Source organism: Aspergillus nomiae (genome assembly GCF_001204775.2).
Source record: "Aspergillus nomiae NRRL 13137 chromosome Unknown contig00261, whole genome shotgun sequence".
Taxonomy (NCBI): domain Eukaryota; kingdom Fungi; phylum Ascomycota; class Eurotiomycetes; order Eurotiales; family Aspergillaceae; genus Aspergillus; species Aspergillus nomiae.
In genome coordinates this window covers 4,750-32,502 of record NW_015378316.1, presented here as the reverse complement: position 1 = coordinate 32,502, position 27,753 = coordinate 4,750, and the positions used below count along the sequence as shown (strand labels likewise).

At 47.9% G+C, this 27,753-nt stretch overlaps 13 protein-coding genes across 13 annotated transcripts; 7 read left to right on the top strand and 6 right to left on the bottom strand.

The window, feature by feature from the left end:
* Positions 1-302: 302 nt before the first annotated feature.
* Positions 303-2,197, top strand: ANOM_007426 (putative MFS transporter; the record flags this gene model as incomplete). The annotated part of the gene is made up of 6 exons (XM_015552682.1): positions 303-551; positions 645-727; positions 791-1,035; positions 1,092-1,258; positions 1,325-2,001; positions 2,059-2,197. The coding sequence occupies 6 exons, from the start codon at positions 303-305 to the stop codon at positions 2,195-2,197; spliced, it is 1,560 nt and encodes a 519-aa protein (XP_015404477.1).
* Positions 2,198-3,503: 1,306 nt separating this feature from the next.
* ANOM_007425 (uncharacterized protein) lies at positions 3,504-3,866 on the bottom strand (the record flags this gene model as incomplete). Its single annotated transcript, XM_015552681.1, has 1 exon — positions 3,504-3,866. One exon carries the CDS (start codon positions 3,864-3,866, stop codon positions 3,504-3,506), a length of 363 nt encoding a protein of 120 aa, XP_015404476.1.
* Positions 3,867-4,780: 914 nt separating this feature from the next.
* Positions 4,781-5,931, bottom strand: ANOM_007424 (fumarylacetoacetate hydrolase family protein; the record flags this gene model as incomplete). Its single annotated transcript, XM_015552680.1, has 5 exons — positions 4,781-4,988; positions 5,055-5,151; positions 5,220-5,535; positions 5,605-5,843; positions 5,904-5,931. The coding sequence occupies 5 exons, from the start codon at positions 5,929-5,931 to the stop codon at positions 4,781-4,783; spliced, it is 888 nt and encodes a 295-aa protein (XP_015404475.1).
* Positions 5,932-6,136: 205 nt separating this feature from the next.
* On the top strand, positions 6,137-6,919 carry ANOM_007423 (uncharacterized protein; the record flags this gene model as incomplete). Its single annotated transcript, XM_015552679.1, has 4 exons — positions 6,137-6,376; positions 6,422-6,563; positions 6,617-6,666; positions 6,746-6,919. The coding sequence occupies 4 exons, from the start codon at positions 6,137-6,139 to the stop codon at positions 6,917-6,919; spliced, it is 606 nt and encodes a 201-aa protein (XP_015404474.1).
* A 538-nt stretch (positions 6,920-7,457) lies between these two features.
* Positions 7,458-8,740, top strand: ANOM_007422 (putative alpha/beta hydrolase; the record flags this gene model as incomplete). Its single annotated transcript, XM_015552678.1, has 6 exons — positions 7,458-7,705; positions 7,786-7,825; positions 7,893-8,017; positions 8,086-8,281; positions 8,342-8,642; positions 8,709-8,740. The coding sequence occupies 6 exons, from the start codon at positions 7,458-7,460 to the stop codon at positions 8,738-8,740; spliced, it is 942 nt and encodes a 313-aa protein (XP_015404467.1).
* Positions 8,741-9,176: 436 nt separating this feature from the next.
* Positions 9,177-11,660, bottom strand: ANOM_007421 (uncharacterized protein; the record flags this gene model as incomplete). Its single annotated transcript, XM_015552677.1, has 1 exon — positions 9,177-11,660. One exon carries the CDS (start codon positions 11,658-11,660, stop codon positions 9,177-9,179), a length of 2,484 nt encoding a protein of 827 aa, XP_015404466.1.
* Positions 11,661-12,169: 509 nt separating this feature from the next.
* On the top strand, positions 12,170-13,967 carry rvb2 (RuvB family ATP-dependent DNA helicase reptin; the record flags this gene model as incomplete). The annotated part of the gene is made up of 3 exons (XM_015552676.1): positions 12,170-12,178; positions 12,238-12,684; positions 12,743-13,967. 3 exons carry the CDS (start codon positions 12,170-12,172, stop codon positions 13,694-13,696), a joined length of 1,410 nt encoding a protein of 469 aa, XP_015404473.1. The 3' UTR covers positions 13,697-13,967.
* Positions 13,968-14,017: 50 nt separating this feature from the next.
* ANOM_007419 (GYF domain-containing protein) lies at positions 14,018-15,385 on the bottom strand (the record flags this gene model as incomplete). The annotated part of the gene is made up of 1 exon (XM_015552675.1): positions 14,018-15,385. The coding sequence occupies one exon, from the start codon at positions 15,383-15,385 to the stop codon at positions 14,018-14,020; it is 1,368 nt and encodes a 455-aa protein (XP_015404479.1).
* A 258-nt stretch (positions 15,386-15,643) lies between these two features.
* On the top strand, positions 15,644-17,270 carry ANOM_007418 (polyubiquitin-binding protein UFD1; the record flags this gene model as incomplete). Its single annotated transcript, XM_015552674.1, has 3 exons — positions 15,644-15,804; positions 15,861-16,178; positions 16,301-17,270. Coding segments are annotated over 3 exons (1,110 nt in total), but the record flags the coding sequence as incomplete, so codon positions are not given.
* Positions 17,271-17,698: 428 nt separating this feature from the next.
* Positions 17,699-18,583, top strand: ANOM_007417 (TMEM53 family protein; the record flags this gene model as incomplete). Its single annotated transcript, XM_015552673.1, has 1 exon — positions 17,699-18,583. One exon carries the CDS (start codon positions 17,699-17,701, stop codon positions 18,581-18,583), a length of 885 nt encoding a protein of 294 aa, XP_015404483.1.
* Positions 18,584-19,225: 642 nt separating this feature from the next.
* On the bottom strand, positions 19,226-23,122 carry ANOM_007416 (DNA-directed RNA polymerase III core subunit RET1; the record flags this gene model as incomplete). Its single annotated transcript, XM_015552672.1, has 3 exons — positions 19,226-22,040; positions 22,098-22,891; positions 22,966-23,122. Coding segments are annotated over 3 exons (3,684 nt in total), but the record flags the coding sequence as incomplete, so codon positions are not given.
* A 264-nt stretch (positions 23,123-23,386) lies between these two features.
* ANOM_007415 (putative MFS sugar transporter) lies at positions 23,387-25,083 on the bottom strand (the record flags this gene model as incomplete). The annotated part of the gene is made up of 4 exons (XM_015552671.1): positions 23,387-23,998; positions 24,055-24,577; positions 24,640-24,942; positions 25,010-25,083. 4 exons carry the CDS (start codon positions 25,081-25,083, stop codon positions 23,387-23,389), a joined length of 1,512 nt encoding a protein of 503 aa, XP_015404481.1.
* A 779-nt stretch (positions 25,084-25,862) lies between these two features.
* ANOM_007414 (uncharacterized protein) lies at positions 25,863-27,440 on the top strand (the record flags this gene model as incomplete). The annotated part of the gene is made up of 4 exons (XM_015552670.1): positions 25,863-25,995; positions 26,061-26,164; positions 26,228-27,106; positions 27,174-27,440. 4 exons carry the CDS (start codon positions 25,863-25,865, stop codon positions 27,438-27,440), a joined length of 1,383 nt encoding a protein of 460 aa, XP_015404482.1.
* Positions 27,441-27,753: the final 313 nt, after the last annotated feature.

The following is a 27,753-nucleotide window of genomic DNA, read 5'->3' as shown; positions in this document are numbered from 1 at the left end:
TACCCCGGGCGAGAGTGCCCACCCCAATGCAGAATTGATAGGCCAAATACCCCGGCCGCGTGAGTTTGCGTGGGACGGACCAAATTCCCTACTCTTCGGTTAGAGTCTTCTTGACATATGTGAATAACGGGTTATCCGCATCTTCGTGGACTATTTTGGAAGCCCTCTCCCTCTGTTACACCCATTCTCACCTATTCTAACCCTGGGGTGCCTTAGTTGCAGGAAGCTTGAGCCCTTTACTTGGAATAAACAGAGATTCAAATCCAACACTGGCTGTGCCCCTATCCAGGAGCTCGTCCAACATGACTGCGTCAATGGAGATGCAGCCTCGCCAAAATGACGACGTCCCAGATGCTTCTCAGCCGGGAAAAGTGGACGTGGACTTTGTAGAGAGCACGGCGGGAGCCATCCCTTCCAGTTATTCCGATATCGTGGAATCTCGCATTTCAAAGGCACACAGAGACTACCTGATGGAGCGGCACGGCACACTAGAACTTGATCCCATCCCTAGCATGGATCCAGCGGACCCGTACAACTGGCCGTCCTGGAAGGTTAGTACTCATTTTTCAAACTATGTTTTTGAGCAACGAGATGTTGCATGAACTCTTGAGGACCGATGACTGATTAGCTTTGAATCTCTGCAGAAGCTGGCGAATCTGGTTTTGGTAGCTATTCACGCATGTATGGGTACCTTTGCCGCTGCTGGTATCATTCCTGCCTATGCAACGTAAGAGGACACCTTAAAATCAACGGTTTACTGTTCTAGTTTTCACTAACAAATGACGGGTAGGATCGCGAAGGAGTACAACATTACGATCCAAAAAGCGAGTTACCTGACATCGCTCCAGATCGCCATCTTGGGCGGGGCCCCATTGTTCTGGAAGCCCATGTCTAATCGCTATGGACGTCGTCCGATCTTCCTTATCTCCCTGATGTGCAGCCTAGTATGTAATGTGGGGTGTGCGAAAAGCACGGACTATGCATCAACTGCCGCCTGTAGAGCTTTGCAAGCATTTTTCATCTCTCCAGCATCTGGTAAGACGGATTTCTGATTAGACCTCAGAATCATTTGAGCTGACAATCATATCAAGCCATCGGAAGTGCTGTTGTGATGGAGACCTATTTCAAGAAAGACCGTGCCAGGTACATGGGTGTGTGGACCCTGTTGGTCACCTTGGGAATTCCCCTGGGTCCATTTATTTTTGGGTTCGTCGCATATCGGGCAGGCTACGTATGGATTTACTGGGTTCTGGCAATAGTTCGTCTACCACCCCGATACACACTCGTACTGACTGCCGTTTGCTAACAAATTTTCATCGATCAGGTCAACGGCGTCCAGTTCATCTTGTATCTCTTTCTGGGACCAGAAACTCGGTATGTTGGCAGCAATGTCAACCCAAATCAGCCTGCGTGGAAGAGAGAGTATCTTTCACTCCGTCGGATCGACCCGACTCCTTTCTCGTGGTGGGAGTTCGTTAAGCCTCTTTCCATGGTTATGTATCCCTCTGTTATGATCCCAGCCGCGGCGTACGCAATGGTCTTCTTATTGAGCAACGTGTTGGCCACCGTTGAAGTGCCAGAATTGCTCCAGGAAAAGTTCGAGCTGAACACCGAGCAACTCGGTTTGCAGTTCCTGGGTCCCATTATCGGCTCCGTCATTGGCGAGCAATTAGGAGGCACCCTGTCGGACGTCTGGATGAACACACGAGCAAAGAAGATCCAGCGGAAGCCCGAGCCTGAGCACCGTCTATGGCTCAGCTACATCGGCTATATCTGTTCCATTGTGGGTCTGATCGTCTTCCTGGTGTGCACTCAGGAATCTGCGACAGGCCACTGGAACGTAGCACCTATCATCGGTATCGCCATTGGAGCCGGCGGTAACCAGATTGTAACCACCGTCCTTGTCACGTACGCCGTAGACTGCTATCCCACCGAAGCTGCCAGTGTCGGGGTGTGTATCACGTTCGTTCGACAGATATGGGGTTTCTTGGGGCCGTTTTGGTAAGTCGAGGGAGGGTCACGTCAAGCTTTAGGAGTACGATAGCTAACGAAGCTCAGGTTTCCGCCTATGTTTGAAACAGTCGGTGTGGCAGCGAGTGCAGGTGTTGGGTGCGCTCTCATCGTGGGTGTCAGTGTTATTCCGACTCTATTCCTTCACTTCATGGGTCGGAAATGGCGTCCGGACATCCACACATGAATCTAAAGTTAGTATTTGTCTCGATAGATGATTCTGTCAGATGCATTAGAGTATAGAATAAACTGGGAATCCTTGGGTGTGAATTGGGATCGAACAAAGCTGTATGTATATATGGGTTAGAGGTAGAATAGAATAACACTGGCGATAGCCAGAATATGAACAAATTGGAATCAGGGACAAGATAAAAAAAAAACGTTCAAAGTCAAGATACAGAAAAGGGATAAAAGAAAAGCCCCAGCTTGGACTGATTTCTTTATATACTCTTAGCAAATCGATAGCTATCACAGATTTTTCGCTGCCCGTGTCATCGAGCCGATATCATCCCATCGGGAAAGCGAAGTCACACCACACGTTTTAGTCTCCTAATGGTCCCGTGGCCGATCGGCTGCCCGAGCTACAATAATATTAGGGAGCTTCATCGGAACAGCAACTCGGCATCGTAACATCATATTAACTTTTTACTTCAAAATCATGCCAAGTACTTCCATAACCTCGACTCCATAACTAACATGCCTACAATAAAGCAAAAAATAGTAGACCACTACTTTAAACCTCAGATGCTGTCGAATAATGCAATGAGTGTATCAACTACATAGATGTCCTACTCTGATTCAAGCACCTCTGAAGCGGAGATGATTTACTCCGCCTAGGGCTAAAGTCATATCCCACACTTCGCAAGAGTGAAAGTGGGGATCTACCAGAAGTAGTTAGCGTGTGTTACTAATCTGATGTGGGGACTTGCATGTGGAGAGTTTTTTCTTGTTGGATGTCCTCATGCTTCGTAAATGCTTATCCTATGCTTGTCATTGAGGCTGAAGTATGATCTGTAAGGCATACATTGAACTGTCTTGCGAGACAAATTTAGACTAAATCAGATCGACTATTTTGCTAAACTTTACAGACTTCTAGGACACCATAGACTTTCTCAGTAATAGCTAAATTTCCAACCCTTCGCCAAGGCACAAAACTGCAGCTTGCAGGCAAAAGGATGTAAATTGTCAGCGTCAGCTAGCCAAACTCCTTTTCATCCAACTATGGCCATGATTCTGTTCATGGTTAGCAGATGAAGCTTAAGATAATTGGATAAGGGTGGTGAACCTTTATCCGCCAAATACGTGTAGACCACTTAGTGTCAATCTGTCGTCCTTATACAGAACTTGTGCTTATCTTTCGGTCCTATCAAGTCGACATCGGGTTCGAATTCTTATCCGTGCAGCTCGCGCCGATTCTGTCTTCTGTCTATTAGCTACCGACGTCTAGATGCGTCGCTAGCAACCTGCCTTGTTGATCGCCGCAGCGGGATATACTAAAAGATAGTAACCACGCGTACGTCAGACACAACCGATTCCACGGTGCGACTGCCATCTTGCATCATCTGCGCCACAGCTACAGGATCTTGGAGGCACTTGAAGTCTTTTCTTTTGAACATTCCCGACGAAGCCTCATAATCGAGCATAGTTTCTTCATACGCGACCCATTCCGCGGCAGATTCGAGACAGATGCGGTGGATGGTGTCCCCGTTGAACCAACGGAACAAAGTGTAAACAAGTGGAACGTTGTTCAACCACGCGATATTGAGTGTTTCATGCCTCTTGCAGTATTCAAGAGGCAACTCTGCGCCCAGCATAGTCAACCGACCATGCGGGCAGATCCGAACGGAGTCGATCATGATAACGGTATCTTCCAACGATTTGACCCTTGACAAGTAGGACAGCGCAACTTTTCTCACCTTCTCCGGCCAGCCAAAGGCAGCCGCCAGTCGCACCCAGTCCCTCAGAGCTTGGAAATAGGCCTCGTCGCACTCGCATGGCGTATGGCCCTCGCAGTAGACTCCTTGATCGGAAATGGGAAGTCAGGCATTGTGTAGTATCACAAGTGCAGACTAGTTGAAGGATATTTATTCACAGAAGAGTCACGCAGTTGATTTGTGTAGTGAAAGAAGACAGATTTGCAATCAGTATTCTATGCAATAAGAGGAGAAAGGAACAATTGTTGTGTTGTTCGTGATATTGCTTTTTCATTGCGCTCATTTTCATATTCACTCGTTGATCACTTTTCTGATAAAAGGTGCAAGTGAATGTTCTTGCATTTGTTGTGAGCCAGAACTCTACCCATGGCACACTTTCTAGGCTGTCAACATCACACCATTGTCTTCATCATATCATAATTATGTGTGCTATCTTGTCTGATCCATCCCATCTCACTCGCATCAGTCACTTGCAGTAAAATACTTAATAAAGCATGATTTTCCCTCTGAAGAGCCACGTAGTTAATATCAAGCTTTGTGATCTTGCAGTCGTGACTTGGTAAGTGGGTGTAGATAAGTACATATTGCTCAGGTTCTACACATGCATCAATACCGACCTTTGCAAGAGCTCAAAGGTCAGACATGCTGTCAAACTTTAGATATTTGGCAAGAACATACCCATGCAAGAACCAGAGAGCTTATGTGGTCCAAGCCGTTGAACTTCGCAAATAGTTTCAAAGCAATGGCCGTGAAGGCTCGAGCGTATACGGAGCAATTTTATGCGGATCTATTTTTCTAAACATTCATGATACACCTATTGAGTCTTAACTACAGCTTTATTTCTGGTTTTCAATCTTTGTCACCAGAGTTCCAACGTGAGGCAGCAATTCAACGGCGAACTCATCTCCCTCCTTCAAGAACTCCTTCGGGTTCTTTGCAGCTCCAACGCCAGGGGGGGTTCCAGTCAAGATGATTGTTCCCGCTGGCAGAGTTGTTCCTTGAGACAGAAAGCTGACAAGCTTGGGCACGCTGAAGATCAAGTCCCTATTCAAGAATTTGTTAGCCTTTAAGTTAAGCAAACCTATGGTTGGTTGCCGGGGTTTTTCATACGTGAGAGGACAATCCTGTAGCACCTTTCCGTTCTTCAGCCCGCGGATCTGGAATTTGCTGGCATCCGGAAACAATGCCGCAGAAACAAGAGCCGGACCTAATGAAACAGCCCGTGTCAGTCAGTGGATCACAAACTAGAAAGGAATTTATATGAGAGGCACTGACCAATTGGACACGAGGTATCGAATCCCTTAGAGAAGCACCATTGGCTCTGGTTCATCTGTGACGTGCGGCTTGAAACATCGTTTGCTGCCGTGTATCCAAGGACATAGTCCAGGGCGTCAGCCTCGCTAACATCCTTCGCATCACGACCAATAACAATAACCATTTCTGACTCATAGTCGCCCGTGTTGTCAACCTGCGTGATCTTGGGAAGAACGGTTGGCGCAGGCCAAGGGTCTGAGAGGGCCGTTGGTGGCTTAATGAACAGTGTGGGGACATCTGGGATAGATAGTTTCATCTCGGCGGCGTGAGAGCCATACTACCGAACAATCAGTCAATTGCGACTCTGAAGAAGTGGTATTTGGTAATGTCGCAAGCGACAACTCACGTTTAGCCCAATACATCTAATCGACCCGACCTCATTCTGTGACAATGGGGAGAGAACCCGGCTGATGATCTCAGTGGACTCTGTCTTCTGGCCTGGGTTAAGGACGGATGCTCCGGTGAATGGTCGCACTGAGACTTCCTTTCCCTGGTAAAGAGCCAATCCAACATCAAGTTGCGCATCTACCGGTTCGCCGATCAGAACCTTAGACGGGTTTGACTTAGGAACAAAGCGCACAAGGCCTATGGCGTGTTAGCAAAGGAGTATTATGGGTGTTGCATGTTGGTGTTTCCATCACTTACGCGAGAAGGTCGACGCGATTTTTGACATGATTCTTGTTATTGCCAGTGGATAATAGATGCAATTGGGGTAGAGATGTGATTAACAAGTTTTATGTAGGAATTGAAACTTCCCAAAGATTTCCTGGAGGAAGGTGCTCGCGATCACGGACTATTTCTACCCCGATATCGATGCGCGTTCGCGACCGATAAGTGACGTTTGGCGGGGTCAAAGTGGGGAGGGCAAGAATAAACCGATGGGCCAACCGTCCCCGGTCTCTTTCATAGTCTATGAGCAGGCCACCGATGTACGGAGTATCCAGGCTTCTCTAACATCGAAGTACCTGATTCGCAGAGATCCTTTCAGTCGGATGAAGTCCGGGGGCAAACACCCACGATTTCCCCACGATTTGATTGTGGGGAAGTTCTCAGCGCCGGATGTCGGCCGGCTGCTCGAAGAACTTCTAGCCTTAAAAGCAGAGATCCCACTAGTGAAAGTGTTTGAGTGATCTAAGAAAATCAAGAATATTCTTTCTGTACAGTCTGATACAATGTCTGCCCCTAAAGGACCTTTCCGCCTCGTCACTGTCAACACTGCTCCCGAGAGAGCCAAGCGGCTTATCGGCCGGATGGTCGAGGCTCTTAAGGACCGGTATACCATCATCTACGAGGCAAACTGCGAAAGTGAGTGACTCTAGTGTGAAATAACATGTGACACAATATTAACAATAATATAGCAATCGAGGAAGTCGGACCCAAGGTGGAGGCGTTAATGCCTGATGTTCTGGTAGGGATCCCTGTGGTTTTGAGTCCCTACGGGGACCCTTTCAAGCTAGGAAATGAGTTAGGGACTAACGGCCCTATAGTTCAGTGCTTCTATGTGGACCGATGAGCAGGCGCAACAGATTCGCTCCATTGCGAGAGGAATCAAACCTGACATTAAGACCCATGCCATCCCCGAAGGATTGCAAGTAGAGCGGGGTCCTGACGCTATCGTTGAATATCTCTGCGAGAAGGTCCCACCTCTTTTGGATGCTTAAGGTGCGAGCTAGGTATACCATGGGGCTTTAGAAAGGCGCCATAGATGTGTTTTGCCGGAGCCGATGATATCCACTCTGTATATATACTTGCATTGTGACGATGTGATATGATAAACTACAACCCAACAATAGAGTCCTAACGTGTCTATGTTACTGCTTATCCCTACTTAAATGCGCTCGAAAAGGTTCTACTTTGTTCCTCGTTAGATATATTCAGAATTAGAAGCTAGTAGTACTCGGAAATTAAACCACTACAAGATATATTTAATGTCATTGACACTACTCAAAGTGAATAATACTCCATTGGCATCTGCCCCTGCTGCCATCACAACTCATATCGACTAACTAAGCTGCTAAAGATACTAATACAATGAATGCTATAATATACAAAGAAGCTTGTATTATACACTCGAGACATCGAGAAAGACTACGGCGTACTCCGTAGGATGTTCGGCAATGATAAACTTTCCCGAAATGATCGGCGGTCGGAATCGGCCTAAACGTGCTTAGTCACCGTACTATCGCCCTCTTGAAGGAAATGCGCGATGACTTCAAATCGCAATCTTCCTCCAAGATCGAATACAATAGATTCTATAGGGTAATGTTGCCATTTCGAGTGACCCTCCGGGGTACTTCTAGTATCCGCGCATTTTCAACATCCAGGGTGCTCCGGAGTGACCTCTCTTATCAGGTTTTTGGCCCTGAAAAACAGGAAGCAAGTCAGAGTCCAATTGTTTTCCTACACGGGCTCTTCGGTTCTAAGCAGAACAACAGGAGTATTAGCAAGTATGTTAAGATAAGATTGTCTAGGACATTGTTATCGCCGTCTACTGGTGACTTCATTGTCGACTAACAGGGGTTGGTAGAGCTTTGGCACGTGATTTGAAGCGTGAGGTCTTTATCCTGGTATGTTTTCGTCCGGTGATATACTGAAGTGAGAGGGCTCGTGTACTCATGCAAATGGCATTTTCAGGATCTCCGGAACCATGGCCAGTCATTTCACTCCAAAGAGCACACATACAATGTGATGGCAGAAGATGTAGTCAACTTCATACATCAGCAGAAGCTGAACAAGTGTGTTTTGATAGGTCATTCCATGTATGAATATTGCTTGTCCTTTGTAGCACTTCAATCATGATTCAAGTGACGATTCTAACCAAGACAAGGGGTGCAAAAGCTGCGATGACGGCCGCACTTGACTCCCCCAGTTTGATCTCAGCGCTTATCCCCGTCGACAACGCCCCAGTTAATGCTCCCCTGAAGAGTGACTTTGGCAAATACGTCCGTGGCATGCAACATATTGAAGCCCAGAATGTAGCAAAGCTGTCTGATGCAGATAAGATTCTGAAAGATTATGAAGAAGTAAGTAGTCCTGTTCAAAATGCTTGGATCGTGTTAACCGCAATATACCACGCCTTGTAGTCTCTTCCTATCCGCCAATTCCTGTTGACCAACCTAGTTCGTGGGGAAGATGGAGCTATGAAGTTCCGTGTCCCTCTTTCGATCTTGGGGGATGCCTTGAGTGACATGGCCAATTTCCCTTATGCCGAGTCTGGCTCTGTCATATATGACGGCCCGACGTTGTTCATTAGGGGCACGAAAAGCAGATACGTCAGTGACGATACAATTCCTGCGATTAAAAAATTCTTTCCCAAAGCCCAGATAGCCGATGTCGAAGCTGGCCACTGGCTCATATCGGAGAATCCTGAAGCTTTTAGACAAAGTGAGTACTGATTTGGAAACCCGTTGTTATGTATGGTAGTTTAACTGACGAGAATTACTTCTTCAGAGGTTGTTGCATTCTTGCAAGAGACACCTTGAAAGTATGTATTATAGAATTAACTATGGCCTTCTGGATATGTACGGCCTCCGTACCCATCTGGAGCCGAAGAATGAAAAATCGTCAAGAAATAAAATAATCCATCCAACTGATGAAAAAAAAGAAACAAAGATCGACCTCAGCAACAGGTATCTAGCGGTATTCGCAATCCATAAAACCTGATCCCGTCACTATCGTAATTAAGTGCCGGTGTCGTCACGCGCCTCGCGTCTTGTAAATAAATATTGAAAATGTTCGCACAATGTTCAGTGCCGATAGACATTTATGGGTGAGTGAGACTACACTTATGGCAGACATGCTATTGTTGCGCCTTCAACTCCGTAGGTTTCCCTCCACAACCCATACCTGACACCAACGGGGTTATAAGACAACTAACTTTCTAACCAATGAGTTGACAAACACAAGTTGTGTGCTCGCTTAGTCGAGGGGTATCGGTTCAGTGGATACCATTTTGCGTTTTTTCTTCTTCTTCGGTCGTCTGTTCTCGGTGGGCTCCCCTTGTTCAAGCGGAGATGCTCCAGACGAGAGCGATCTGGGAGATTCTTGTCGAGCAATTATTGGAGGTTTTTCATCCTCCGACAAACCCGAAGGACGTGGTCTCTTTTTCTTCTTCTTCTTCTTTTCCCGCAATGCGAGCGTAGGATTAGTTTCAGCCACACTCAGAATCCTTGCCGCCTCTTCTGTATCAGCAGGACTATCATCTGTAGGGTTTGGAGCCTGATCTTCGACGATAATTGGGGACACTGCTCGAGGATGGAACTCCTTTGCTTCCACAGCTTTCTTAAGCTCATCTAACTGTTCATGCAGCTCTTTATGGCGAAGCTTTTCTGACCGCTCAACTTCACTGATCTGGTCAAGAAGTGACGAAAGGTTAGTATCATGTGCACTGTGCACTTTCGTGATTTCGCTGAGTTGATCAAGAAATGCTTGGTGTCGGTCGGATGTGGCTTCCTTGAGTTCATGAAGGTCATCTTGCAATGACTTAATGTCACTAGCATGCATTTCAACTTTTGCAAGACTGCTGGTATTGACAGACCTCACTACTTCAACATCATTGGCCAACCTCTCCAGACTGCTAGCCACTTGGCTCAGACGGCTATCGAACTCGCTACGCTCGTCACGTAAACGTTCCCTGAAATGGTCATCAGACTGCTCCCGCGACCTGAATTGGGAGTCATATGTGGATGTGGACGCCTCAAACTTTGAAAATAAAGTGTGGAGATCAACTTCTAGTTTGCGAATGTCATTTTGGCTTGGTGGCTGACCTTGCCTAGTTTGCTCCCCGTACCGCTCCCAAAGAGGTGCAAGAGATTGTGAGAGACTGGCATGGTCGTTTTTCAGCTTGTTTAGCTCATCCAGGCGTAGAGCTGCTTCCTGCTGGGTCTGCCTGACGAAAGTATTTTGGCTTTGACAGAGGTTATCAACTGCCGTTTTTAACCCAGAATATTGCTCCAGTAGTTGGCTAGCAGAGGGGTACATCTCCTGCAACGCAGCGACCATGTTCCTCGCCAACGGCTCGGTAGTGAGAGAGTTGTATCTGGTTTCCAGAGAATGTAAGCCCACCCTAACAGTCTCCACTACCTGCTGTGTATTTTGCAATGAACCTGATAAATTGGCAATTCGTTGTAGGGCAGCGGCTGGATTTGATTCACGCAAGGTCTTCACCTCGTCTGACAGCATGTTGCAGTTGTTCTTCACGCCCACTAGTTCTTCAGATGCTTGCACTAGTGACTTTTTCAGATCTTCCACTTCCGAAAAGTGCAAGTCATCCTTCATCTCCTGCAAACCTTGCAGTTGATTAAGTATGTTTTCGAGGCTCTCAACTTTAGATTGTAGGTATGATGTAGAAACTTTATCCACATTTGGTTCATTTGTCGCCATGGATGCTGGAGGCGCCGTCCTCGTAGATTCAACAGAGCCAAGACGGGTATCAAGAATGTCTAACCTTTGGCCCAGCGGCTCAATACCAGATATTTTCTGTTGCTGCTCCTTGGTCGTTTGGTCAACTTTGTCGATAGCAGCTGAAAAACTTTCCTGGCACGTCCGCAGGGACTTCAGTTCTGTACCCAAAGCTGTTCTTTGCTTCTGCCATTCATCCGCCTCTGCTTGAAACTTCGTTGATATGCTTTCTTCCACTTTAGCCAATATGCTCTCTTCCACTTTGAATATGCTTTCTTCCACCTTGGTCGATGTGCTTCCCCAGCGCTTCTCGAATTCCAACGAGATTTCCTCAAGACGAGACGAGTAGTCTTTGGTCTGCTTATCCAAGGACGTTCCGTGGTTTTCGAGCGATTTCTCCAGCATAGTCATTCTCGCCTGGAGGCTCCTGAGCGTGTCCTCCAGAGAGCGGTTTTGGTCTCGAAGACTGGAGGCCTCGTCTTTCGAACGCTTAGCATCTTGCTTAGTTGTTTCGATCTCTTCTTTCAGTTGATCATACTTATCCACCAAACTGGGTCCTGGAGTTAGAGAAGACGTCCAGTTCGCTTTCAATGCTTTCTCCAGCTGATCGAAGCGCGACAAGTGCTCCTTCAGTGCGCCATCTATACGAGCCATATGACCGCCTTCATCGTTCCATGTTTGTTGGAAGAAAGCAGTAGTAGAAGGGAAACTTGACTGAGCTTTCGCTCTTTTCAGAAGACCTTCAGTGGTGCTTTGCTTCTTCTGTATAGCTTCCTTCTCTGAGGTGAGACTAGCGGTCTTTACGGCGGCTTGTATCAAATCGGAAAGCCGTTGCACGAATTGATCGCCAGACACATCAGCCCGAGGTTCATATTGCCTTGAAGCACTGGGAGATGTAAAAGCCTTCCGCGATGGCGTGTCTAGAGAGTTTGCTCCTATAGGGGGCGGTCTGTTCAAGCGGGGGTCGCGCGCGTAGGAAGTAAATGTGCGCTCGGAGCTCATTTTGACGACAGAGCCACGGTGATAGAAGAAGCTATTGCACGGGGCAAATCAAAATGCATCTCAAGACAAGGCACGTCACAAATAAAGCATATTTAAACTTGCAGTGAAACCAGATTAGCTTGCATGGGTAACTTAACTACTCCAATCTAGTGCCCGTATCGGGTCAAGAGCAAACCAAATATGTAGATCTCCGCGTACTTATCTCACCAAGTCCGGTGGCACCACATTTATAGAGAGTAGATATTGTATAAGGTAAAGAGACTCTGATGGAGATCGTCTGCCTAGCAACCAGTGACTGATTAGTTGTTGACGCGAAACCAAATGTTATGGTGAATGAAATTAATTTACTATATTCTGCCGGGCGGTGACACGGGCGGCAGACAGGCTCACGTATTCTGCCCTTCACAGCTCTTTTGTCCAGCCCGTGAACAAGGCGTGGAACAGTTTCGGTGCTGCGCAGACCTTGTAACAGCTTCAGGAAGAGGGACTCGCGATCTCAAATATCCAATATGGCTGCGGTAAGTTAAGCAGAATTTGTTATCTTTGCAATGCCATGGTATTGATCTTGAATAAATAGCAAATCACGACTGTCGCGGAGACCAAGGAACTCCGTGGCTTGAACCTCATCGCTGCCCATTCGCATATTAGAGGACTTGGTGTCGATGCCGATTCTTTACAACCTAGGACCTCATCCCAGGGCCTTGTGGGCCAGGAGAAAGCACGAAAGGCCGCTGCCGTAATTTTGCAGATGGTCAAAGAAGGCAAGATCGCTGGCCGCGCAGTGTTAATTGCAGGACCTCCCAGCACAGGTAAAACAGCACTTGCCATGGGAATGGCGCAATCTCTCGGGTCCGATGTCCCCTTTACAATGCTCGCTTCTTCAGAGATATTCTCAATGGAAATGTCGAAAACCGAAGCACTTACTCAAGCTTTCCGAAAGTCCATTGGCGTTCGGATCAAAGAAGAAAGCGAGATCATCGAAGGTGAAGTGGTGGAAATCCAGATAGATAGGAGCGTCACTGGTGTAAGTACTACTATAAATTCTTTCAGGCGAGAGAATATGTCCATGCTGATATGCTCAGGGTAACAAACAAGGGAAACTCACCATCAAAACCACCGACATGGAGACAATCTACGACATGGGCACGAAGATGATCGACTCCATGACCAAAGAGCGTGTGATGGCCGGCGACATAATCTCTATCGACAAGTCATCGGGCAAAATTACGAAGTTGGGTCGTTCGTACGCACGTTCACGAGATTATGATGCGATGGGTGCTGATACCAAATTCGTGCAATGCCCTGAGGGGGAACTCCAAGTGCGCAAGGAAATTGTGCATACCGTGAGTCTTCATGAAATTGATGTCATCAACTCGCGGTCACAAGGATTTCTGGCTCTCTTTTCCGGTGATACCGGAGAAATCAGGAGCGAGGTTCGGGATCAGATCAACACAAAGGTCGCTGAATGGAAGGAAGAGGGCAAGGCGGAAATAATCCCTGGCGTTCTCTTCATTGACGAAGTTCATATGCTGGATATCGAATGCTTTTCCTTCATTAACCGCGCTTTGGAAGCTGAACTTGCGCCAATTGTCATCATGGCCAGTAATCGCGGCCAAGCCCGCATTCGGGGGACAACCTATAGTTCTCCCCACGGACTGCCTCTCGACTTCCTTGATCGCGTGGTCATCGTGAGCACACAACCATACTCGGCTGATGAGATCAGACAGATTCTGGCCATCAGAGCCCAGGAGGAAGAAATTGATCTCTCGCCGGACGCTTTAGCACTTCTGACCAAGATTGGCCAAGAGTCAAACCTCCGATATGCCAGCAATATCATCACTACGTCTCACCTCCTGAGCCAAAAACGAAAGGCAAAAGAGGTCAGCATCGACGATGTTCAGCGCAGCTACCGGCTATTCTATGACCCTGCTCGAAGCGTCAAGTTTGTGAATACGTATGAGCAGCGCTTCATTAGCGACCAAGGCAACGTAACCTTCTCCGCTGCAGCAAATGGAGACGCTATGGAGATCTCTTAGATTTATTCTGATATAGATTTTCTGGGTGATTTCTGGTGTTAGAACGGTGGGGCATTCCAGGTGATGTGCGAAAAGGACCAAAGTGCGACGTGATCTGTTTTCCTTTCTATTACTATTCTGTGTGTTTTCTTTGCAGTATCAAATTATGTATGATAATGCTGGCGCTTATTCAGAGCTCTGTATGGGTACTTTTGCAATTTGGGTTCGAATCGGAATTTATCGACAAGGAGCCTAAGCTCGAATGATAATCATGATGTTCATATTCAGCGCTTGGTATTCATCGGTGCTATATCTACGACTCCCACCCATCATTAGCTTTCATTATTGTACAAAACTGGCCTGAGAATTCCATCCACCCTCGTCCGTCGTTCTTCGAAATTCGACACCCTCGCCGAAATACCCGGCATTTTTCCACGACTCCATCGTTGTACCGTCGTACGGTCCGTGAACAATCCCACCATCGCGGGCGTCCGACCAACGGAATTCCCACATTGCAGGGGCCTGCTCGCTACTGACAGGGTCTGTATCTTGTGAAGGGGGGTCAACCCAATTCTCGCCCGTCTCACGGCGATACTGACGGGTGAGTAACTCGCGTTCTGTATCATAGATGTCCGCTTGGCCCCGAGTCATGAGGATATCTGCTGCCCCCGTAATCGCATCAATTGCCTGCTTCCGAGCGACTTCTTTAGGGTCATCCTCCGTCATCTCCGTATCCCCTGTGTCCCCATTCTGCTTTAACCTGTTTTTGCTGTGTTTATTTTGCCATTTGGGCTTTTTCTGAGCGCCCTTTCCTAGTCTAGCCAGCGCTTCCAGTATAGTTTCGCCTCGGTCAAGGTGAGTTATAAGGGTCTTCAAGGCGTCTCCCGTTAATACACTATCGTCCATCCGATCTTTTTCCTTCCTGTCGGCTTCTCTTTTCTCCGCGGCTTCTTTGGCACGCCGAATATCTTTCTTTGACACCCCGTCAAGCCACGAATCGTAGATGGCATCGGGGTCTGCCGCCTTCCGTATATAATTTCCTTGATCATCAAACTTGCCCTCCTCCTGTTCAGTCCGCATATTAAACGCATCAAGTAAGGGCGCATGCTTTTTCTTCGATCCTGCACCCAGTTCCTTGTCCATATCCTCATCAACCATAGCGCGGTCTTCATCCGCAACATCGCTCTCGCTTTCCGCTTCATCGTCGTCGTCGACCTCATCGGGGCCTTTAGTCAAGTCTGCGTGTAGTGTACCACCACCTTTGGAGGACGCAACCTGACCCTCGATCTCGTCGTCTCGTAAAAATCGCACAGACTTCTTGTTCTTCCCTAAAGCTTCGTCGGCGTCGACCTCTTCCGCACCAAAGTCCTCTTGTAGCTCGGCAAACATGTCATCGTCATCTGCCGCATCTTCCTTCTGTTTCTTTTTCGCCAGGGCCTCGGCTCGCGCGTCAAACCCTTCATTTTCGCTGTCCGAGTCGTAGCCGTCAAGATTTACTGCTTTGCGACGCACTTGCTGTCCGCGCCGACCGATCTCGTCCGCGTCTAATACTGCATCGTCTTCGAGCGCATCCGGAGCAAGAGCAGAAGGGTTTCGGAGATCAAACCGAGCTTTCTTGCCCGAAGGTTCATTCGGGTCGTCCTCGGGATGTTGATGTGTGCGAGTGAAGTCTTCACCAGCCCGCTTGGGGCGTGGCTGAGTGCCGGACATGAATTATAAATTGGGTGAAAGTCACCGTAAAGCAAATCACCAAAATATTGATGAAGCGATCGCACTAGTCTATAAGCTCACACAGAGCTTGATAATATTTGAATACCGGGGATGTGAACTTTCATGGGAGGAAACTCCGTTGCTGAAGATGTACAAATGGGGTCGGGTCGGAAAATCATTGCGGAGGCATTTGCGTCACTGCGGGCGATAAGCCTTCGTTTCCCGAGCAGTGCTTCACCTAACTATTCGCGACCTTCTTGTGCAATTTGAACATTCTGGTCTCTCCGAGCAACCAGTACGAAAGTTCATTTATCTGTCTCTGGGCATAAAAAAAATAAGGAAACCTTAGATCTAGTATCCTCGTTCAAGTATTGTTCAACCAGTGCCTAAGCATCGGTTACTGCGGGCTTCCCACCATGGTGAGCTTCAGACGAGTCCCGCTGTTGTTAACTTCTCTATGTACTGATATTTGTAGTTCCGCTCTAATTATTATGAGGATGATCCCATGGACGGCGTCTTCAGCTCCTCCATGCTCCGCCATGGAGGTGCAACCCGCCGTTTCGATGAGTACTACCGCTGTTACCCCGTCGCCATGATGCCTGGTCCCGAGAGAGAAAACGTCAACCACGGCGGTAAAGTCATCATGCCACCGAGTGCTTTGGACAAGTTGACTCGGCTACATATCACATACCCTATGCTCTTCGAGCTGCATAATGGTGCACGAGAAAGGTTGACCCACGCGGGTGTATTGGAGTTTATCGCTGAGGAGGGGAAAATCTATCTGCCTTTTTGGGTGAGATTGTCCACTGTCCCATTAATTTTAACTATATCCAGATTTCAGATAATTTCCTCTGCCCTACTAGCGCTCTTTATCGTATTAGACACCAACATGCTAATACAAATTGTCATGTGTAGCTCATGCAAACCCTCCTCCTCGAACCAGGTGACCTAGTACAGGTCAAATCGACCGATCTTCCTCCGGGCCAGTTCATCAAGCTTCAGGCCCAATCAACGTCGTTTCTTGATATAAGCGATCCTAAGGCTGTGCTTGAGAATGCATTCCGCAACTTTTCATGTCTTACAAAGGGTGATGTCTTCACATTTGCCTACAATGATCAAGTTTATGAGATGGCGGTTTTGGAAACTAAGCCAGCCACCAATTCAAATGCCATTTCCGTCCTCGAAACAGATTTGGAGGTCGACTTTGCCCCTCCTGTAGGATACGAGGAACCCCCACGCCCAAGTGGTACCAGTACTCCCCGCAGTGGCGTGAGCGCAACCAAGCTTCCGTCTGGCGGATTGCTTCACCCCCATGGAACCATGGCTCAATCAATCAACTATGCCGCCATTGCGCCTGAGTCTACTGACGCTGCAGCAGGAGCAAAAGCGGTGTCGTCAAACTTCCTTATCGGTGGACAGCGTCTGAATGCGAAAAAGGGAAGTAAGGCTCCAACCCCGAGGCCTCAACTCCAACTCCCGGAGCCACAAACCCTCAACATCCTCCTCCTGTCAGGCGGACCAACGGGCCAATGCCGCTCCGGCTCCCGCCTAATCAATTATTCTTTGGATATGCAATCAAGCCCGTCAAAAAGCGTGACGAAAGCGGCCAGGTTGTCGATGACGAGAAGCCCCGTTTTCAGGGAAGTGGTCAAACATTAAGAGGAAAAAAGAAGGACACCGGAGGCTCTGCAACGCCCACCTAGTGCAACGTTCAAAGCCCAGGGAAAAAGTAACGTTGGTGAATAGTGCCGTCAGGAGATGATGCGCTAGGAGATACCTTAAATTATTGGCGCACAACCTGTTACATTTCTTTCGATGTTTCTATTTCTTTGTCTCAGATTACTATGAGCAAAACAAGGACGGCTTGATTATAAAGCATAGCGTGGTATGGGCTGGCGTTAAATAAGGAAATCACTTTCATGGGATAAAGCCTTACTTATTTCAACAACGGTAGGGTTGGGTGAGATAGTTGGCCCAAGTCTGTTAGGCATGCAGTGTATACTCGGCGTACGAACTAGAACCTGGAAAGGCCCCTTACTCCACGTATGGGGACAAATAAGATGGACGGCTCCACCCAATAATCGCGAGAGATCGCATGCCGAGGACTGTTGGGCTCATTTCGGATCCGTGATTTAGTGCTTCTCTAGTGTCAGATCTATCGACTCCTCCCCCCCGTTTTAAATATAGATAAGAAGTTTAATCCTCCTTTAAAATCTCTACGTCGGTCCTTCCCCTTATTCACACCGTCTAGTAGACATAAACACTGGCAAAAGTCAAGACTTCAGTCTCAGGAAGCCCCAAGCGCAATCCAAGATGTCGCAACCCGAGACCCGGGGCAACCCCCTATCCGCATACACCAAACTATCGCCTTCAGTCTATATCCACGAACCCCAATTGCAGCCTGAAAGCAATGGCGCCCCCAAGACCATCATCCTAGCATCCTGGATGAATGCTCCCCCACGAGCCTTAATCAAATACGTCACCGAGTACATCCGCCTAGTACCCACAGCCCGAATCATCATCATCCTAAGCTCCTCCAAGGACTTCATGACACGGTCCAGCAAGCAGGCGCAACGAGCGCGCCTCGCCCCAGCCGTCAAGGCTCTCCGGGCCTGGTTCCCGTCGTCTTCTTCGGCTGAAGAGACAACCAGATCCCAAGAACAAGTATTCATACACATGTTCTCCAACGGCGGCGTCTTCTCCACAATCAATCTCCTGAGCACGTACCAAGAGACGGTGGGCCGACCACTGCGCATCTCATCAACCATCCTGGACAGTGCGCCAGGCGTGGCGACGGTCTCGGGCGCCATGAAGGCATTCTCGTATGCGCTTCCGAGCCAGTGGCTTTTCCGCCAGTTTACTAAGGTTGTGCTATGGCTGTTTTTCGTGCTGGGGGCGCTTGTGCGCCGCCTTGTTGGGTTGTCAGATGCTGTTGGTGTTGGGCGGGAGGCGATGAATGATCAGAGGCTGGTTCCTGGTGAGGATGGTGGGAAGCCGCGACGGTGCTATATCTATTCGGAGGCGGATGAGCTGGTGGATTGGAGGGATGTGGAGAGACATGCTGATGAGGCGGAGGCAAGGGGTTGGGTGGTGTCGAGGGAGAAGTTTGTGGGGTCCCCGCATGTTTCGCATATGAGAGCTGATCCAGAGAGGTATTGGGGGATTGTGAAGCGGTATTTATTGGAGGAATCGGAGTAAGTGGATTACTGGTTTGTGTGGAAAGCTTGGATATTTGTATACTAGAAGAGTTACTAGTATTGATCATGTTTCTGGGAGCATGACGTACTCGTGATCTGTATCACATTCTTAATTTATAATAAGTGCTTATGCTGAAAGTTACATGCATATTGGACCCAGAGGCTACGGCAGTGCCTTCCAGTATTGTTGTGACTGTACTACTATGTGTTTGGATTACCGCCTGCGTTGTACAAAATGTGGTATGGAGGTGCTGCTTTGAGAGCCTTTGTTGTTGTTGTTGTTGTTGTTGTTGTTGGATAATACCAACAGAATAATCATACAAGCCCTTCCTCATGGAGAGGGAAGACAGATACAACAGCTACCAGCTCCAAAGCTTCCTCAACCCATATCCCATTAAATAGACTTCACAGGTTGTGTTCAAGGTTATTCCTTGCCCAGCAGTAAAATAGAAGCGTGTTAAAAGAAAATCATATTTGGCCAACGTATCATTTCTATACAAATCTCAAGCTCTCGTCACGAAGTCAACCAAAATCACCGTGCGCTATGCATGCAAACGTTATGTACAATCAAGCCACATTAACGCCTCTTTTTGACTTTTGAAACCCCTCGCATATAGATCCTTTTTACTTTTGTAATCTTGACTCACATTCCCCTTGTTTCCGGGAACTCATCCTCAAGCTTCAACCTTGCCGTAACATTCATACTCATCAGCTCCTGGATAAGAAGCTTAGCTGCGTACGGGATGGCCATCTTGACCACACTCCGCGAGGATTTACAGCGCTGACACCAGTTCAGATAGCCCATGAAGCCACACTGCTCGCAGACATCGATCTCGTGACGATCCGACGAGATCATCAGCCGCTCGAGGAGAAGCTGACTGGTTCCGTAGGCAATCAAACAGTCACGCTCCATCTCACCTAGACGGAGACCACCGTCACGGGAACGACCTTCCGTTGGCTGACGAGTGAGGATGGCTCGAGGACCACGAGCACGAGAATGCATCTTGTCTTGAACCATGTGCTTGAGCTTCTGGTAGTAAATGGGGCCAGTGAAGACGTAGAATGGTAGCGCTTCGCCGGTAATTCCCGAGGTGAGGTAATCTTTACCACCGTAACTGAATCCCTTGTCGATAAGAATCTGGGACATTTCCTCCACAGGACTGCCACCGAAACAAGTTCCGTACCCGTGCTGGCCCGCCAGGACACCAGCCTTTCCGGCGACGAGTTCCAGCATTTTCCCGACAGTCATTCGAGAAGGGAAACCGTGAGGGTTCATGATAATGTCAGGGTTGATTCCTTGATCTGTGAAAGGCATATCGGCCTGGTCGGCAATGATACCCACGACACCCTTTTGTCCGTGACGAGAAGAGAACTTGTCACCCACCTCGGGTCGACGGGTTTGGCGGGTAAGCACCTTGACGAGTTGGTTTTCGTTCTCTGTCGTGGAGACAAGAACTTGGTCAATATATGCAGGGTCGTGCAGCTTATATGTCATAGGTGTAGGCGTGTATTTGACTGGCCGACCTATCTCGGAGCCAGGAAACCCGGAGGCAAGAGATTGATCAGGAGTAGATTTGTTGATGTAGACTTCGCCAGCATTGACCTGCTCACCAACTGCAGCTAAACCATCGCTCTCAAGAAGAGCATGTTTCCGTATGGGTGCGTCATTGTCATACTCCGGTGGCATTAAGATGTCCTTGGTACCGTTGGAATAACTCTTCAAGTTGGCGACGGATTTCTTAAACACCTGGCAACGCCCGAAACCACGATCAACAGATCCCTTATTCAGAACTAAAGCATCCTCAATATCGTATCCAGAGTAACTCATTACTGCGACCATGGCATTGTGGCCGGCTGGTAGTTGATCGTATTTCGTCAGCTCAATAGTGCGAGACTTGACCATAGGCTTTTGCGGGTACACCATGAGATAGAGGATTGAATCAATGCGAAGGAATTGGTTGGATGCGATTGCGCCAATAGCTTGTTTACCCATAGCACATTGGTAAGTGTTACGTGGGGACTGATTGTGATGTGGGTAAGGAATCAGACCGGCGACAGCACCAAGAACGGTGAAGGGCTCGATTTCCAGATGAGTCGTAGCTTCAGTAATATCCTTTTCATAGATTGAGATCAACGAGTCATTCTCCTCGTTGACATCCAGGTACTCGACTAGACCTTGAGCAAGAAAGTCATCAAACGACATGGTCCCCTCGCGCAGTTTCTTCAAGTGATGCGCTCTAACCCTGGTCTTTCCGTTCTCGACAACGATAAGCGGGCGGCAGATTCGTCCATCATCGGTAGCAACATGGACAGCACGCTGGTGGTGATTGATATAGATACTGACAAACTCCGAAATTCTGCCCATTCGACGCAATCTCCGGAAAGCATCAAGGAAATACTTCGGGCGACGCGTCAATGCCATCGGTGTTCCGTTGATGGAGATGGTGTAGCAACCAGGGCCGTAAAGCTCCTTTCCGCCAAGCGTGGAGATATCTTCTGCGCCTAGCATGAAGATCAAGTTTCTTATCGGGCCTTCTTCGTCATTGGTCGTGATATGGGTCATAAGCGCCAAGTTTTTCACAAGACCACAAGCTTCACCTTCTGGTGTATCTGCGAGACAAAGCATGCCAAATTGAGACGGCTGTAGAGCTCTGGGACCACTGACCTTTCGGGTTTTCTCGAACTGACTGCTAATACGAGTCATCATACCCAGTGCCGCAATATAGCTCAGTCGACTGAGCACATGAGTAACACCAGCACGCTCCATACGGAAACGCTTCAAGCTCCAATTACCCGTCGAGATAGCACGATTCATACCTTGGGTGATATGGTTGCCGTGCATGCTCATAACAGTCCAGGCATCAAAAGCCTCAGCTCTGTTGCGTTTGTTTAAAACCTTGTCAACATTCATTTTGATATCAAAGCAAAACTTCTTGAAGAGATCCTCAAAAAGGAGGGCCAGTAGCTGACCAGCCAATTCCAATCTCTTGTTACCAAGGTAGTCACGATCATCTACCAGCGAGGGATCATTCTTAGCCATAAGAACACGACGCGCCATGTGAGCAACATAGACTGCCTTTGGTCGAAAGTTCATGTCTTTTACTTCAATATGGGATATTATAACGGATGCAATAGCTTCAACGGCTTCTTGCACATGGGTCCGGCGATAATTGTTTTGTTTGCCGCGGTTGATCTTAATTCGAGAGCCAATCCAGTCCAATGCTTGCTGCTGTGTGTAGATGCCAAGCTTAATGGCCTCCTCGAAATTGATCGCAAAGTCTTCCTGGTACACTTTATCAATACCAGCAACAAGAAGGAGCATCTCCTTGTCGGTGTGGATGCCCATTGCTTTCAGCAAGATAACGATAGGGATATCCTCGCTAAGCACGTTATGTTTCACGTAAAGCTTGTCCTTTTTTAGGACGATATAACTCTTAGATTTGCGCTCATTGGAGGAACTGTTGCCAGATGTTAGAAGCAAACAGGGAATAAATATTGGCGCATAATGAGCTTACCTAGTAACGGACGCCTGCACGATTTCCTTCTTCGGGTCCGTTTCAACGATAATTCTGTTCTTGCTCAACTGTTCTTGGACCAGAATAACCTTCTCTGTACCGTTCACAATGAAGTAACCACCAGGGTCCAAAGGACACTCATTCAACACAGTCATCTCTGCTGGGGTCTTATCGGACAAAACACACTTCGAGCTACGAAGCATGACCGGCATGCGGCCAATGGAATAGCCCGTCTTCTTCACACGTTGACGACCACGCACATATTCGAAATCAACTTGAATCGGGGCTGCGTATGTAGTATCACGAAGTCGGCATTCCTGGGGACTCACGGTCGACCCTGAAAATCCCGGGCCAGCATCTTGCTGTTCGTCTGCACGTCGTGGAGCTCCAAGATAAATGTCGGTAAACTTAATGTAGAAGTTGTGATCTATATCACTACGGATGATAGAGCTCGACTCAACGATCTTTTTCAACTGTACTTCCACGAGGTAGTTGTATGAGTCAATGTGCTGTTTGACCAACCCCTTCACCTTCAAGAAAGCTGGCAACAAATTCCATTTATCCTTGGCGGTATTGATCGGATCAGTCAAAGACTTGTTGTAATAGAAGGGCTCTAGGAGCGCATCGAAAGGATCGCGGTGGCGATATGGTACATGTGGGTGTTCATCGGCTTGGTTATTCTGCTCCTCGACGCTTGGCTCCGGCTGTGTAGGATTCGACGCCTGTTTCGACACGGATGGACGTTTCTGTGTCGCTGAAGGCCCTGCAGCTGCTCTTCTCGACGCTGTCGTAGCCTATACGGAGACCAGAAAATGTCAGTATGGACAGAGGATACAGTTATCAAGATGCGGAGAAGTATTTGCCGTACGTCTGCAGATCGCGCGGCAGGAGCCTGTGGCTTCCTACGAGGAGGCATTGCTGTTGTAGAAGAGAGGTCCACCAAGATAATATGCTAGGTAAGCTCTGCGTTAGTTTGACAGAGATGGGAGGTGTATCATGGTGGTTTGAATACGCGGCGCACAATTTCTTCGTTATCGGCGAGGGGAAAAGGTCCGAATAAATTATTAAATTAATTTCATTCAAAGCGGCGGTTTAGTAAGCAGAGCAGGGAACTGTCCCAAAATGGCTAGCTCCGCACCAAGCCGCTTATCTTATCACCCACATGCTCTAACTATATGTCCTCCATACATAAACTACATACTACATACATATGTACAGTAGTATACATTTACAGTTGAGTATAAGTTAGAATAATATTCGTTCAGTACTGAGAGCTCGATCTTAATCTATCATGAAGTCTGTCGGGTAATTGGTCGGATGATTTTGACAAAGGACTGTGACCCCAAGGACTTCGATTTAAAGGCCTCCTCAATCTCATCCAGGGACCTGCCCTTAGTTTCTGGCATGAAGATTGCACAGATCAGAGCAGTTATCAGCGTGCACCCTCCAAAGAGGAAGTACGCACCAAAGCTACTGCGAGATAACAGGATGGGAGTCGTAAGGGCCACAATGAAGTTGGCCGTCCAGTTGCTTCCATGTGCTAAACTCGTTGCTGAGGCGCGCGTTCGCTGCGGTTGGATTTCCGCAGCGTAAATTTTGATCCCAACTGCCCAGCTGAGGGAGTAAATGACTGCGAAGATGTAAATGGAAACAATCACAACCCATCTGCCTGCACCAGTTGAGCCATGCACAGCATTTCCCGCGTACAAAGCTCCCATCAAGAACATTGTTATGCTGAGCCCAATGCCACCATAGATAGTACTGTGTCGACGACCCCACCTGTCAGCCCATATAAGGGCAGGAATTGTTACACCGAAAATAACAAGAGCAGAGACACCCGAAGCAAAAAAGCTGGCATCCGTGGTTGCAAGTCCAGCTTGTTGGAAAAGTAGAGGAGCGTACTATAAAGGAACAATGTTAGACTAAACCGAGCATTTAGAAGAATAAACAAACTCACGTAGAGCACGCCATCAATTCCACTAAGTTGCTGCATTCCCATTAGAAATACAGCAAGTGCTGTTCGTGTCCGAACATCTTTTGAGAAGATGTCGAAAAGCTTGTCTTTGACGGATTGAACTTGGGGCTTGGGACCGGACGTGATCCGTTCCACAGTAGATGAATTGCCAGCTTCTGGGGCTGTTCGTCGTTGCATATTAATCTCCCGATCCTCTTCCACCTCCATCTTTTCTCGTTCTGCATGAGTGACTCCCAGACGATCCCACGCTGCTGTTGCTTCTGTTTCACGACCGTGAAGCTTCAGCCATCTCGGTGACGGGGGAAGCCAGAGCCATGAAACTACCGAAAAAGTGACCGCTAGGCACGCCAGTACAAGGAATGGTGTCCGCCATGAGAACGAAGACTCAATGCGAGCAGTCCCATAGCAAGTAAAGAAACCGACCACCAATCCCAGGGTAATCAGCAACTGAGGGCCTGTAGTCAGCACTCCTCGGACGCTAGTCGGTGAAATCTCGCAAATGTAGCTATGAACCTTATGTTAGCTAGCTGACATGGGTTCAAGAGAGGTAGTAGTTGAATATCATACACGACCAGCGTCCCCAGGTAGAGACCCTCCCCTATTCCCTCGACACACCTTCCAACTATAAACATAGCGATATGGGCCGCTGCGGCCTCAAGTGCAGCTCCGAGAGCAAATATCAGGGCACCAATACTGATACCCTTTGACCTGCCCAATTTGTCTGCAAGAAAGCCAGCAAAAAAGGACGAGACAGCTGCTGGAATCAAAATAGACGATACTATCAATCCATGAACGGTTGCAGATTGGCTACCGAATTGGGCAACAAAGCTATCCATAGTAGTTACAGGGCCAATGATGCCAGTGTCCATCCTATTTCTAACGTATCAGTATTCCGGGCAATATAGAAAAGATGAGCAATTCGGATAAGTGATCTTACCCAAACAACAGCCCGCCGCAGGAGCACAGCGTACTAGCGACCACATATCCTGGAAGCCTGCGAACCATACCCATGGCTAAGTGAAGCAGGTGTAGCTGGTAAGAATTCGTTAATAGATACAGGTAGTACTCTACGGATTGTGAATGTCAGATTGTCCAGCACAGTCCGGGAAAATAAATATATAAAAGTCAGATAAGCGAGAGATGAAAAAAAAAAAATTCCTTGATCAACGCTTTGTTCCACTGTATTTCCTGGCCTTAGTGGCCCAATTGATAAGACCCACCCCCACGTTGGCCTTTCGGGGATTTTGATACGGGGTTAAACACTTCGTGGCCACGGAGTATCTAAACTAGGTATCTCTAAGCGCTATCTGTCGTCGCATTACAAAGGCATGGATAACTACGATGACTCCTGCCCTATCTGTATTGAAGAGCGATTGCCATAGCATTCAACCCTTTAAATGGCATGTTAAGGGAATTTGAGCCCCGGGAACCTTGTGGGGAAGACATCCATGACGGACTCCTTCAGTATCAGCGGGTAACCAATTCTCCATCGGCTTTCAAGTTCGGGCAGACAAGAAAGTTGGTGCCCAATATATCAGGCACTAGAGGATTGTATGCTACGATGAACAAACTATACAAACAGCCCTACGTAGTGGGCCAGATGGGTCCATGGATGCCGATTGATCTAACCGCATCAGGATACCTCTTTCTAGCCGTTTTCGGAAATTGATCTATGAAGCCCTGAATATCTAGGGCTTGTTTTTAACCTTAATTCACGCAAAGCTTTTTCTCTCCGAGACTCCCTTTACTATCTCGTCTTTCTCGCTCTCTCGGCAATTGCCTAAACAGCAATGGCCAGCATTCCAGGAATCGATCTCAGTGAACTCCAGCCAACCCCGCGGTATCTCTTTCGTCAACCGGTTGCGCTGCAGTGGTTTGAAAATGGGAAACTCATGAAACGGCATGAAGAGGAGCGACAGGCAGGTAAGCATGTCTATATATTCGCTAGCTGAATGCAAGTGCTGCGGTGCTAACAGCTCCACTCTCAGGACGCTTTGAACTCTTCCTGGACCTTCTTTATGTCGCGATTTTGGCAAACTTCGCCGAGACTCTTGCTGAGGACATTTCGGGAGCAAAATTAGTCAAGTATATTGTAAGTGTACATGGACGCTTCATCCACAGAGGGTTATACTGTGCTAACATGACTGATGCATAGCTTATACTCGCGCCTTCTTGGCATGTTTGGGCCGACCTCCGGGAATTGATGAACTCATTCTATAATGACGACCTACTACAGCGCGCACTTATTCTATGGATAATGGCAGTTCTTGTTATGTACGGGAACAATGCATCCCTCGTGGATGAGGATATCAGCGCTATGCGAGCCACCGTCGGCTCATACATGGTTGCACGCATCTCATGCAGCGCAGCACACCTACTATACTCCTTTGCCAGCTATCACCACAGAAAGCAACAGAGGCTGTGGGTTTCGCTTACATTGATTTCGATGCTTATATATATCCCGCTATACTTCGAGTCCGTACCCCTGCGCGGCAAAATAGCCGCGGCTGCCGTTGGCGTTGTCTTCGAGGAGTGCAGTTGGGTTTTCTGTTATTCGCCAGCAGCTAAGAAGATGCTGAAAGCCAAGTATACAACTGCCGTTGATATAGCGCACGAAGTCGATCGATACGCCGCATTTTATATCATTGTGCTTGGCGAGTATTTGTATCAGATCGTTGTCGGCTCACCTGCAGCGGTTGGTTTCAATCTCAGCTTGCTCCATGCAGTCTGGGTTTTAATCATCGCCTTCTGTCTGAACTGGATATACGCTCATAACGACGGCGCATTGCAGAGCACTCATCCTTTCCGCTATTCTGTGTACACAGCGTTCGGGTGGGCGATCCTTCATTTGCCTCTTGTTGCCAGCCTGCTCGCAAGCGGACATGTTGCCGCTGCAAGCGCAGCAGAGGACAGGTTTCGTGATCCTGAGCGTTGGCTACTTTGCGGTAGCCTCGGAACAGGGTTGTATTGTCTCTATGGCTTAGCATTGTTATACGAAGATAGAGATGCGCCGGGAACGTTGATGTTGTCTAAGGTAGGCCAGCCCGACTCATTGCATATTCAATCACGATGCATCTTCTTACGTTTGAGACTTCAAACAGCACCTTCGCATGATCATGCGCCCTGTCATCGGACTTATCATTATTCTCCTCGGTTTAGCTAAAGACCTCGACATCACTTCAATGATGTCAATTATCATGGCTCTGATAGTATTCTGTTTGATCTGGGAGAATATCACCTCTTTGCACTGTCACGCCGGTATCTGGGAATCTTGGAACAATACAGAATATCCTGAGCAGAGAATGACCTCTGACGATTCAAACGTGCCTGTGTTCAGGGATGAGTCATCTGACTCTGCAAGGGCATAGACCTTGCCTGTTACACTTCTCATTAATCCTTGGGGATGAAGATGCTATAATATACGACCACTACCTCTACACTTCCTGTCGCAGGGGGTGGTGCAGTACATGTGCACTACCCTACTCGGGTATACTTCAACGAAATATGCCACAGGGACTATACCTCCATGCTTCGGTTTCTACTGTCCTATACCCGCTGCCTTCTCTTCGGACGCACTCCAGAAATGGTCAATCAGATATTACAATTAATAGATACGAAGACAAGCTTGAACTAAGATATTGATTTATGTTATGATTTATGAATTGACGTGGATAGGGAAAT